Source organism: Caretta caretta, chromosome 16 (assembly GCF_965140235.1).
Source record: "Caretta caretta isolate rCarCar2 chromosome 16, rCarCar1.hap1, whole genome shotgun sequence".
NCBI classification, from domain to species: Eukaryota; Metazoa; Chordata; order Testudines; family Cheloniidae; genus Caretta; species Caretta caretta.
The window spans coordinates 15,928,060-15,941,898 of record NC_134221.1 but is presented as its reverse complement, the minus strand read 5'-3'; the positions used below and the strand labels follow the sequence as shown (position 1 = coordinate 15,941,898).

The 13,839-nt window shown below is 37.6% G+C and overlaps 1 protein-coding gene across 1 annotated transcript in view; it reads left to right on the top strand.

Annotated features, from left to right (window-relative positions):
- Positions 1 to 13,839, top strand: part of MED27 (mediator complex subunit 27) — a 184,885-nt gene that overhangs the window by 66,872 nt on the left and 104,174 nt on the right. The window contains exon 3 of the mRNA XM_048822906.2: positions 4,007 to 4,137. Within this exon, the coding sequence (XP_048678863.2) occupies positions 4,007 to 4,137 (131 nt within the window). The remainder of the gene's footprint in view (positions 1 to 4,006; positions 4,138 to 13,839) is intronic.

Sequence of the window (13,839 nt, the reverse complement as noted above, 5' to 3'; positions counted from 1 at the left end):
ATCCGTTCGAGTCACATCTTTGATGTAACAAGTTAAGTAACTCATGAGACGGCTTATTGGTCTACTCCTTCAAGGTGCTCAGCCTCCATTGAAATTAATGAGTTGAAAGCACTCCACATCTCACAGTAAATGCTGAGCGCTGATTGGACCCTAAGGGATCAGGTTGTACCATTGTTTCCTGAGGAGTGAAGGCAGAAATCTTTTCAGTCACGTGACAAACTCTCTGAATGATGCTCAGAAGGAGTGAATGGACCAAGTCATAGACTTCTTGAACTGGTTTCATTCCTCTCCCTATTTGTATTGAATCCATTCTTGACCTATGTCTTCTGTTAAACATCCCAGGCTGGCTTGAGCTACAGAAGCCAAATATTTTTTCACCATCCAGAAGATAGTGATTTGGCTTTTAAACGGAGTAAAACTAATAGCAAGTATTTTACAGTTTATTAATGTGAAGGCTATGATTCTCTCAATATTTTGTTTTTAAGTAATACTAATAATTACTATTTATACTAGTGTTTCAAAGCACTTCCCCCCCCCCCAAGAAATGCTGGAAGTATGCCAACAGAGGTGTTTGTGGCCTGTATCACCTATATAGCAGTAATACTGAGAGCAAAATAAAGGCGTTGAACTATTGCATGCCAGAGTGAACAAGTAGAGACAGGCAAAGCAGTAAAACAATGGAGTAATACTATGTGAAATTATATATATTTTGCACTGTCTTAAACATTATCTCAGCCGGTCATTAAAGACAGCCTCATTACCTAATTCTAATATGTTGCGAATCTCATGTCTTTCTTAAATGTAATTTTCCTGGAGTCAGGCAATTGCAAGAGAATCTCATATTTCTTTAGAGAATTTCTAGCCCTCATGGCTGCATAAAACTCTTGAAAGCACCTTAAAGGCACAGAGACCACAAGGCAAATAAACGAACCCCACAAATTTAAGTAAATAAACCTGATTTTTTTTAAAAGGTCTGACTCCTGACTTTTGAATAGTTGGGGTTGACAATACTGGTTGTATATCCCATCTGTAGGATAATTCCGATACAGGAAATTTCTGATGATAGAATGACTAGCAGTTTTTTAATTAGCTCCTATAATAACTGTACTGTAATAATTTTGTGCTGGGAATAAGGGACTTTCTAAAAAGCCCATGAAACCAGAATAATAGAAAGGGTAACTGCAGATGGAGTAACAGAACAGAAAACCTAGAATAACCAGATATGATGAAAAGGTGTATTCCCTTCCCCCAGTCCTTTATTCTGCTCACATTTGACCATGCCATAAAATGAACATATTATCCTGAAAAGTAGAGAACTATTATCGACCTTTCCGTGGTCCTTTTTGAAACAAGAGTTGCTCTCGTGAACATTAGGAGATAAATGTGTGCATTGTAAAGTGTACATTTTATGTGTATATACCACATTATGCATTAAATCTCATGCCTGTATTTGTAAATAGTAATAAATCTGAATTACCCTTTAGCCTTGGTTCTGTTTTTCAGACCCGTGACTAAGGAAACATTTTCCCAGTCTTTTTGGTTCAAAAATGCATTGTGTACAATACAGTATGTAATGCTTAAATAATGTATAAATGATATTGGACAGGAGTTTCCTATCAGTTTTATTAACTTTGACCCTTTCTCTCATTATAAAGATTTTTTTAAAAAAAATATTTTATGGGCCCTTATAGATTTTTGACAGTTGGGTCTGTGTTCCTGGAAGTGTAGAATGGGGTGTGTGTGTGTACACAATTAACAAAAAGTCACTGAATTACTGGGAGTCAGCATTCAAGGACATAGTTTGTTTTCTGGAATACTAATTTTTTAAAAAGGGTACATACTTTTCTTGTACCTGGCCCCTAAGTGTGAAATATACCAGGAGGTCTTCGAATAGGTATCACATTTTAAAATGGTAATATTAAGAGTTCATCTGTAATAGTACTATTTTTTGCTCTCTCTTTTGAGCAGATGGCCAAAATGATGCCATTTGGGTAAAATACCAGTCATGCCACTCTGCACAGTGAGCATAACTCTTCCAGAGTAGTGTCAGCAGGGACAAAATGGCTGAGTTTGCACTGATCATAATAAGATGCAATGAAGAAAAGGGAAGGGAATGTTCCTAGAGCCAGGAAGGGGTCTCCTGCCAAGCTGTCTTTCCCTTTAATTCCATAAAACACTGTGCATGTTGCACTCATTGCAAATTCTGGTAGTGGAGATAGAAAACTAAGCCTCTGACATTTTGAAACATTGTCTTTCAAACTTGTAGTGTCCCTTTCGTTCATTGATTTCCCATTTAAGAAATTTGTAGGAGAAAAACAAATTTGAGCAAAATTCATTGGTCTAAGATGAGTTGTTAGAGCAATATGATACCCCTCCCTTTCCCTAGCTGAGAGTAGTTCTGCTTTTATTAAGAGTGCTATACATCTTTGTCTGTGTCATAGTGCTGTATAAATCACATGGCAAATCGACCAAGTAAATCAGGAAGCTGTTAAAAAAGCAATAAGGATGCTCTGAACACTGACATTTAAGTCTTATTGGCTCACTGGATAGCTTCATTCATTTTTAGAGTAATTTTCAAGGAGATAATTTTAATTGGTTTTGTTTCTTTCATTTTCAGTCACAACGCTGTAGAACGGTGGTGTGTAAGTGGATTTTATTTTCTGAACATTGTTAGGTTATGGCGAGGAAGCTATGACATTCTTATGTGGTGGTCATGGGATTAGTTTCCCTCAATTGTAAAATAGCTGACCTTTTCAAAACAAATGTATAGACACTTTGACAAAACACTGATATAGGGCTACAGATATGGAAAGAATTCCACTTGGCTAACATTGGATAAATATCTGGTTCTTTTTACTTCAGAATCTGGGGTAGGGTGAACCTCATTGAGCAGGATGGTTTAAGAAGTGTTAAGGTTAATTTGTAACTTATCGATTTCATAATTTGATTTCACCATAAAGACACCAGTATGTCTATCTGAGAATGAGCTCAGTAAAATTGTCTTCCATGTTCACATACATCCTTCACATAATTGTCTTTCACTGTCAACTAAAATAAATGCCTGGGGAAGACAGCTACTTCAGATGAAATTTTCATTTGCAAAATGAGCAGGTGCAAGCAATTGGGAAAAAAAAGCCAGATTTTCCTAATGTAGCCAGCTTCCTGATCCTCTTCTTTTAAGGATCCCTGAATCTCTTGGTTTATTGTGTATGATCTGTTACCCATTCATAAATAATTATTGTTATATCTGTTTGTATAGTAAAATATTACTTCCTTAAATTAATGAGAGCTATGTCCAGGTTCACAAATTTATTCTGCACAGAGCAGCAAATTATGGGATCAGTTTTCCTGGCATCTGAAATAAATATTAAAGAAAAATTGGCTGCCTCTGTAGGATTTAGGTCAACTTGGACACAACATACTGTCCTTAATTAGTTTGTATCTGTAGCTTATTAAACACTACAGTTTTTAATATATCGTGGGCTCTGCTTTCAAGCCTAAAAGAGTAGTCTAGCAGAAATTATAATATTGGTCACAGGTCATTCACATAGATAAAGCCTCCTATAAAACTAGCATGGTGACTTCAAATAGGAAAAAAAATCCGAATGGTTGTTGGAGAGAGAGAGAGAATGTTCTACGGTTTTATGAACAAAACTGGGTTTCAGGAAATATTGATTCTGTTACTGACTCACCTGCACAACTGCTGTGTTATCTTGGTCAAGTTACTTAACCTCTGTAGCTTAGTTTCCTTGTCTATAAAATGGGAATATCTACCTTCCTCATGGGCCTGTTGTAAAGTATAACTTGTATTTAATGTTCATAAAGTGCTTGTATGGATGGTGCTATAATGTGCAAAGTATTAGTTGCTATCTTACTAGCAGCAAGTAGCTGTTGTGTTACTAAGGATGCAGGAGATGAAAATCTGAGATGTACAGAATATTGCAGTTGGGCAAAGGGGAGGATTTTTAATGCACTGTCTCTTTGCTGATTTCACTTTGCTCTCTAGTTGCAGTACCATGCAGGGCTAGCGTCTGGCCTTTTGAATCAACAGTCTTTGAAACGTTCTGCCAACCAGATGGGAGTATCTGCAAAACGGAGACCAAAAGCCCAACCTACAACTCTTGTTTTACCACCTCAGTGAGTAGTGGAACATTTTTGAGAGAATTCTTATTGTGTGATGTTTTTTATTTTTAATTTAAAAAATTAACCTTGTAATATTAAGAGGCTTTTGCTGTGGGCTTGCTCTATAGAGGAGTGAGACCAGTAACTGGATGGGGACTATGGGTACCATGAAAACAATGAATTGCTGCCTGTCAGTCTCCCTGAAAGTTACTTTGGACTCTAACAACAAATCTGAATTATAGGAATTCTCCTTTCCAGATGGCCTTGAAAGTATTTTTGCAAGATCAGATTGACATTGAAGCAAGATTCTTCATTAACTGATCAGTGACTAGGAGATTTGAGTAGGTCTTTTCAGAAAGTCCTAAAAGACTGGAGCCAAAAAGTCTTTGGTGCTAGTACTTTCTTGTCAAATGCCTGTTCTCAGTCCATCTGTTCACCATATGTTAATTTTTCATTGGATTGAAACCTCCTTTACAGGTGACAAGCAATTAAGAGGACACCTAGAAAATGTTTAAGGACATAGACAACAGCACTCTAGGCAGTCTGTGTTGCAATGCCAGAAACACCGAGATACCCACAACTAGGCTTATAAATAAGTAAACTGTTTAAAATATTTAGTTATGTATAAGAAAAGTATTTTATATTAGGAAATTAAGTGTTAAGTGATTATTCAGGGTACTAACCATCCTTGTAGCTGGTAAAAATGGACTGCTGCCTTTCACGTAGAACAAGATCCACTGATGTATAAATACTGTATTGCATCTCTGTCACTGGAGTCTGTGGCACTGAGTCAGTGCTGGATCTAAAGGAAATCCAAGCTTTCTTAAGATAAAATGAAATGAGAGCAATCAGCAGAGTTTTCTCCTTGTATAGTAACTTTAAACAGCTAGTAATTCAAAAATCTATAAAGTGTTGTATCTTCTTACCAATATATCAATAGCAGGGTAGTTAAAAAGGCTGCTTTAGCAAAATTACATGATGTGGAGCCAAATATCACTCTGTTGTATCAGTGTTACTGCATTGACTTCGGACTGCGGTGGTAACTTGGGTAGACTTTGGTTGAATGTGATTATTTTTCTGGTAGAGGAGTTAAATTTATTTGGTAGAGAGAGACAAATTCCATTTTTAATTATGGTTCATGGGCTAGAGTGTTGTGTTGCCAATTCTCTCAATTTTATTCTGAGTCTGATGACGTTTGTTGTTTTTCCTCATAGCCCCAGCTTCTGAAATCCTATGATACGGGAAAATCTCAGCTTACTCTTTTTTTTAACCTTTTTTATTTTCTTGGTTGCAGAGGGAAGCCTGAAAATGTGATCAGAGTATATAATGGGTTGAATAGAGCCTTAGTGTAGTAACTAAACTTGTTGTTACAGTCATATTATTGTTATTTGTTCAATACCTTATTGCCACGTTCAGCATCACTCAGTTGGAAAATATGCTCACCTTAAGGATCAGCTATATTCTCCTCCACCTCACTTTTTCCGCCCTCTTCCTTCATTAACTTTCTATTCTCTCTCTTGTCACTGTTCTTGTGTCACTTCTTGTTTCTTCTTTCTGAATTTCCTTCCTGCATCAACTTCCAATTGCCACACTCTTACCCTTAGGCTTTACTCCCACTTCTACCCCATTCTGCCCCTAAAATAAGCAATGAAAAAATTAATGTTTACACTTTGTATTGTTAGGCTTCAGAATCAACATGCCAGTGAGGATTTTTTTTTTTTTTTTATTGGTAGGCAGGGAAGTTCACCTCTTGCAGCCTGTCCGCAGACTCAGACTGTACTGCATCTGTCATACTTGATTCATGTTTGGAAGGTTTTCTTCTCAATCATGAGAACTAGAATTCCCCCTCCTCACCCCCCAATGGAAGCTGGGTATATGCAAATTCTAAATATTTCCCATGGACCACATAAATTCATCATGAGGGCTGGATCAGGCCCATCGTCTGGATGTCTAACTGCTTTGGCCAGTGGTGAGAACAGAATTGTGGCAAGTTTTAAGAGGTGTCTGAATTGTTGGCAATTTGAAAGATACAGTTGTTTGAAAATGTGGCTGGCATAGTAATGTCACCCTGGGAACATCTCTTATTCAGATTCCTTCCTGCCTGTGATTAGTGATTCAGGGCCAACAAAATAAATTGCAGCAGTTAAAGGATTATTGAGATAAAAGGGTACATTATTAATATTTTCCCGTTGGGGTGCGAACCTTTCCTCTGTGTTCTATCTTTCCAGGTGCTCAAATATTCTCAGGTTTTTGAGTGGGGGAGAGGGAAGCTTACTCAAATATGTTGCATGTTGGGAGATCAGTTGATGCCTCGGTTATTGTCTGCATATTGTATAACTACATGCTGTGGTGCTATTGCAGACAATCTCCAGTAATCCTGGTTTCTCTAATAGTGAACATATAATTGCGTTTCCGTGGATTAAGATGACTACATGTTGTGCTACATTAATTAATCAATATTTGATGTGCTTGTTCTGTCTGATATTTTTGTATTTGGCAGTTCATTGTTATGTTTAATGTGACATCTTATATCAAAGTATAAAAATGGTGTGACAAATGGATTACGTTGTCCCAATTGTGCTACAGTTTCATGGGTATAATGAGTTCTCCCTTCTCATTTTTCCTCATTCCTCATAACAGCAGAAGCAGCATGGGAAGAATCTTTAGCACAAACAAGATGTTTCCTTGAAAAGGCATTTTAGGAAGTGAAGAATTCTTCCCACCACTTTGCTATTATTTATGCCATGGAAATTCAGTTATCTTGTATCTGTTGTGTATTTGAACAAATAAGCATTTTTTTTTATTTTGACAAATATTCTTGTTTCAGCAAAAATATTAAGTTGCAGGTCTTTAGTAGCATTGTCTTTAGGGATTCAGTAACACTTAAATGTTATTCAGAGCAGTAGCATTGCTTCAAATTTTCTTAATGCACGGGGAGATAAAACTAGCTTTGCACTTTCACCAAAAGGCCCATGTGCCAAACCATATTGTAAGCCATGGTCAGATCAAGGAAAACTGAACCAGTCTTCAGCTTATGTTGGAATCCATTTTTGATCAAAGTTGTAAGTGCCAGAACTTGATCACATGTATTATGACTGCAGTGAAAACCAGCTTGCTCTGGTGCTAGCCTGCCTTCCACAGATGATGAAATTCTTTGCACAAGCAGATACTCAAGGACCTTTAAAGCAAACGCTTAGAAGTGAAACTGGCTGTAGCTTGAAGGCAAGTGTAGGTCTTTCCCCGGTTTCAGCAAGACAATGACCTTCGCTTGGTGCCAGACTATAGGCAGTCTGGATTCCCGCAGAACTTTGTTGAAAACTCAAATGAGCAATTCCTGAGGGTGAGGACCAGATGTTTAATGAATTCAGGTACAATTCTATCCTGATGCAGTAATCTATGTCAGACAGAAGAGGAATGCCAGGAAACTACCACTCTACGGCTCAGGAAATAAGATGGATAATGACATGGATAAAGAATTTTCTGAAGGCCTTTCATGCTGGCAGTGTATCCCAAAGGCTAATTATATCCAATTAGTAGCAAATGGAGCAGTTACATTCCCTTGTGAAGCTGGCAATTCAAAACTTGTCTCCCAGATGTGGTGGCGCAGTGTGCTACAGCGCATCACAAATAGCCCAACTATTATAGGGTTTCTAAACTACTTTAGTAAGCTATATTTCAACCAGAGCCTATTACAAGTGTTCTTTTGCCTAGCAACAGCATGTTTATTCAATAACCACTTTGGTCTTTTAAATCCTTACACTTCTGAGCTGCAGACCAGAAAGGCTTCTGAATATGCCTCTCTAGTGCAGCTAAATGTAGCTGGTTAAAATATAGAATATTCCATTTATTTGAATAAATGTTCATTAGAAAACTGCCAATGGAAAGAAGTAGTAATCTAAAATATTTTTTCTTAGTGGAACAAACAATTGCAAGGAAAACAAACTTGGTAGATTTATTCATACTTTTTGACATGAGTTTGAGCTGGGATGGGTTAGTCTTAATTACTCTTGAAAGATGTACATATTGAAGCATCAGCATGACATATATATGGCTATAAATTTGGCTGTGGATGAGTATTGTAAGACGTTGAAGGTTTCTCATCTGTTTAAAAGGAGGAACAACCATGTATTTAGTGAAGCCATCATTTATTTCTTATGGGAAAGGCATGTGGTGTACAAACTATCAGGAATCCCTAAACTTAAAAGGCAGGCTACATACTCTATGAAGTGGCTTGTAAGTATTGCCAGTTGTTATTTGAGCGGTTGCAGATATGTATTCCATTCAAGTGTGTGAAATCCATTTTTCTAAATTCCAGGTAAGTACATTTTTTAAAAAAACTAGTCTGTCTCTTCCCTTCTGTTAAAGAAATGGCATCACTCTGGGCCCTTAATACAGTGCTAGTTGCTCTCATGGGTCTTCTGTTTGAGCCCTTGGCAACCTGCTCTCTGTCCTTTCTTTGCCAAAAGGCAGCTTTTCTCATAGCCATAACTCCCTCAAGGAGGGTGAGAGAGTTGCAGACTCTCATGGCAGGACTTCCCTATACAGAATTTTTTAAAGATAAATATGGTGCTAAGGCAGCATCCAAAATTTATGTGAAAAGTGGTGTCACGGCTTCACCTTAACCAAACATATATTAACCTGTATTCTATCCTAAACTGCATTTGAGTACGGAGGAATAGCTCCATCATATACTGAATGTGAGATGATGTTTGGCGTTCTACTTAGAGAGGACTAAGCTGTTTAATCATTCCTCTCGACTGTGTCTCTTATGCAGAGCAAGTAAAGGGTTAGGCAGTTTCCATGCACACAGTCTTGGTGGATTACTTCCTACAGTACTGCAGCATATGGAGTACCTCAGAGACTGGTAGCTCATTCAACTAGGGCCCAAGCCACTTTGGTTGTGTTCCTCAGTGTTGTTTCTATATTAGACATTTGCAGAGCAGCTATCTGGTCTTCAGTACATATTTTTACCAAGTATTAGGCAAACTTTGAGAAAGTGGTTTTACAATCATTCTTTAGTCTCTGAGCCCCACCTCCTCCAGTTACAAGTTTTGAATCACCTGAGTAGAATATACATCTGCAACAATGTGAAGAAGGAGAAAAATGTTTACTAACTGTACTGTAACTATTGCTGTTCAAGGTGTGGGTGAAGGTGCATATTCCACCCACTGTCCCCTTCTGCACTGGCATCATTAGCCCTGGATTCTGGTGTGAAGGAAGAGAGGTGGGTCAGGGAGGCACTGCCCTTATATAGCCATGGGAAGGTCTACAGGGCTGAAAGGCATGAATTTCACCTGGACAGGTGCTGTTAAGCAGTTACCCAAGTTTGATGCGCTTGGTGTATGAACCCCTGAGTGGTATACACCTCTGCACCCAGATCTCAAAGAACAGTAATTATAGTGCAGGTAAATAACTGCTTTTGCTCTGCTATCGTTGAATCTTGACAAGAGCCTCTAGTGTTGTTTGCTTTCCAGTAGCAGATTTCTCTAGCAGTTAAGTGGGAGAGGAGGAGGAATGTTATGATGATGGTCCATCTCTCTCTTCTGATAGCAGAGATCTACAAAAGAACATGTCTAGTGATGTGCTTCTTTCTCCCCTCCTCAGTTCTAACAGGATTTCTCCCTTCCACTGAGGAGACACATTTGACTTAACAAACTTCTTGTCTTTCTCCTGCCTTTCTTCTGCTGAAGAAATAAGGACTTGATTTTCAGAGGTGCTGAACACCTTCAACTCCCATGAAGATAACAAGAAGTTAGATGTACTCAGCACCTTTTTAAAAACTAGAGTTGTGGTCCTGGTTTTCAAATTGAACAGGAAACAGTGACTCTTGTTCTAAGTTCTCTTGAAATTTAAAGTAATACTGGACATGGTTAATGTAATAACATATGTTGTATTATTTCTTTTGGTATTATATGTTGAAAGTAAATTTTCACTCATTAAATTGGCTCCAAGGATCCCTACTCCTGGAATCCACATGCCATGGCATGTGGAATTCAGTACTGCTGAAAGCAGTTAGTCTTAGGAAGGTGCTCCATGCCAATGCACAGCCCTGCTGAGAGCACAGCAGACACTCTGATGTGTTACTGTTCAGCTGAGAAACAAGATCAGCATGAAACACTGTGATATGGTGAAGAGAGAACAGGGTAACCATAGTGAGCTCACTTTATTTATTCTTGGCATTATACTTGTTGGCAAACACAGGGTGGTCTATTAATATTAATGAGATTTTTTTAGGGGTATCAAATAAAGACTAGACCCAATAGTTTGTATAGCTTTATAGATAACTGAACTGGAGTATTGAAAAAAACACTTTCTTAGAACTGTTCCAGTATCTAAAGTTTAAATTATTCCCTAATACAATGGTTGAGATTCTCACCACTCTGGATGTTTAGGGTCTTCCATTATGACATTCATTGTATTAGGAAAATAGGTTTCTACTTGCTAAGAACTCTCTGGCTCGTGGTTCAATTGACAGAGAGGCCTGAGTATAAATGAGGAGTAAAGTTTTTTCTATGTGGTGGTTTTTTTGGGGAGGTGTGATGCTTTTTTTTTGTTTTGCTTTTGGGCTTTTTACTTTCACTGGAATATAAATGTTTCCAATATATTTCCTAAACTGACAAAGAAAGCATCTGAACTAAGTGGGTGAAAGTTTCTCTGAATCTAAATTCAGGCCTTTAATCTACTTTCTGTGAAACAGGACCAGGAAAATGACTCCTTCATATAGAAAAGACATCTATAAAATTGTTCAAGAAATCTAACATGCACAACTGAAAGCCATGAAAATAGTTTCTTTAATCTTTGGTTTAAGTCAGGGAGTTGTAGGAGGAACATGGCCCAATGGGTTCTGCCAATCACACACTTTCTCACTCCTTAGCATTTTCTCCTTGTGAATGCATAACTGCAGCACTTTGTTACACACATAATAGGAGAAGACACCTTTGTGTGGGCCCCTCCAACTAAGATGTCAATTGGGGGATGGAGGATCTAGAAACTCCTTCACTGCCTCTCCTCACTGGTTGAGGAGTTCATCTCTTTGGGGCCCTCTGCATGAAATTGAGCAATCAGCATTCAAATAGCAATATAAATGGTTTTGTAAGACACAAGAAATGGTTTGCCTACTGTATTTAGATTTGTTTTTCATAAACTAAACTGAGGCATTCCCATTTAGTTACAGAAAAATTAAAATAAAACCTTGCATATCTTGGAAATCATTCATCTTTGATCACTCACTGGTCAGCCTGAGTCTTTTCTGTCTTGGAGATCTTCTTGGGAGTTCCTCATCTTTCACCCAACTGGTTATTTAAGCCCCTGTGTCCATGGCAAGTCTTAGGTGGTTTCTAAAGTTCATCATCATATCAGACAGTCCCCGTCCATATCCTGCCTTATCTTCAACTAATCCTTTCAAGGTAGCTGCATGGGAGAAAAAGGTCCTTTGATGATGATATAGCTTCCTTTCAAACACTAATTCACTGGTTTAGCAGACATCTCTTTTTCTAGGCTGAGAAAAATAAAATTACAGATATCCATAACTCAGTTTTTACCTTTCTTTGTTTCATATTACATGTCACTTATTGACATGCCATTTTCTCTTTAACAGTCAGTTTTTTTTACCAATTTTAATTGTATTTACTTTTACTTTTTCACACAATGCACAATTAACCTGTGGAACTCATTGCCATGGGGTGTTGTGATAGCCAAAAGTATAACTGGGTTCAAAAAAGAATGAGATGAGTTCATGGAGGGTAGGTTTGTCAGTGGCTATTGGTCAAGATGGTCAGGGGTGAAATCCCATGCTTGGAGCAACCCGGAACCTCTGACTGCCAGAGGTTAGAGTGCCGCCAGTCCACTACCACTTTGTGCTGTCTGGTTTGATAGTACCATAGAATATTTAGAACAGCTAGTTTGCCTGTTTAATGGATCTGTACAAAGTATCTGCACTCACTCATGATCTTTTCTTATTCCATATATATTCTAACATTCTGTGTATTTCAAAAACAGATTATTTTTTTAAATGAGTACAAAGAATGTCCAAACTGATAAACTTTCATAGGTTTTTAAGGCCAGAAGAGACCATCATGATCATGAAGTCTGACATTTTGCATTATACAGGCCATAAAATTACACCCAGTAGTTCCTGAACTGAGCTCAGTAACTTCAGATTCCCAGTTAATTGTGACAGCTAATTTATAAATCTTTGGGAAAAGGGACATTTATAATGGAAGTCCTTACATAACCTAACTAATAGTATGAATGGTACTCCAAAACTTATTACATCATTTTATAAAGAGCAGTCTGGTGTTTAGTCTCAAATTTAACTTTTGGAAAGGTTTCTCTTAAAACTATTAAAGACGGAAAGATCTAAAAATCTGTGGCAGCAGCTGTTGTTGGTTTTTTGGGAAAAGTCATCCAAAGTTCTTTGTGCAGTTCTAAAGTTCTGTTTTGCCCCTACTGTCAGGGCTGTATTAAGTAGCAATATTCATTAAATACCACAGAGATGATATGCAATAAAGAAATAATCCTCAGGCCAATGTCTATACTTCTCTCCAGAAGAGTTAAAGTTGAGAATGTAATTAAAGATTAAAACACTGTTTGCATTCTGGAACATGGAGATACCTTTTTGTACATGATGGGGAATTGCATTAATAAGGAAGAGATCAGTTTCCAATAACTTTCAATACTAGGAGCTCATTGAATATCCTCAGTCATATTTAAGTTTCTCACAGTATTCCTTTAGCTTTACTCTTGCAAGACAGTTCAACTGGAACTGTAAAAGGATATGTGCTGCTCCAGTTCAGTGACTCTCTTGCTTTCCTAAATTAATCTTTTTTTTATATGAAAAAGATTAAAAGTTAGGTCCTTATAGTGCAAGACGACAGTGATTTACATGGAAAGGTTTAGTTACCTTTCAGTGTATAAATCTTGCACTATGTAGCTATGTCATTTACCTTAATATTTGGTGTCTTCATGAGTATGCATGGTTTGCATCATGTTAAACTTTTTTTCTCATTCTCTTTGGTAAACACACTAATTAACAACTAGATTTCCTTCAGATGGTTTTGAGTGGAGCTATTTTTGTGTAAGTTGCAGTGCAGTACTATAGGGTGAGGGCACACTTTTTATTAATAATTAATTGGCATGTTGATATTTGTGTATTCAAAAAATATTTATGCACCTTCGTGATAAATTCTGGAAACTATATTCCTAAAACCACTCTGCAGAAGCCTGAATAGAAAGTGACTGACTATAAACCTTTCTGTGCTGATTATTTGACTTCATCAACTTGTTAAATACCTTTTACTTTCACCAAGAGAGCTGTTACTAGCCAATGGGTTTGCACTGTTTCTATCCAGAGCATTACAATAAATAGTAATTCTGTTAAATATTTTTCACTTGCTTTGAAATAAGATCCACAAGTGCTTTGACAAATGGACTGAAATATTATCTAGTTTCACCGTGGCTTTTGTAAGTACCTGATTGTCTACACTAGCCACGTTAGAGCACGGCCACGGCACCACTGTGACGTGGGCAGTGTAGACATGCTTTATTGCTGAGGGAGAGCTCTCCCAGCGATTTAAAAAAAAATCAAACACCTCTAACGAGTGATGGTAGCTGGTGCTTTTCAGAGCTAAAACTTTTGTCACTCGGGGTGTTTTTTCACACCCCTGAATGACAAAAGTTTTAGTGCTGATAGTGGCAGTGTAGACACAGCCTTAGTAA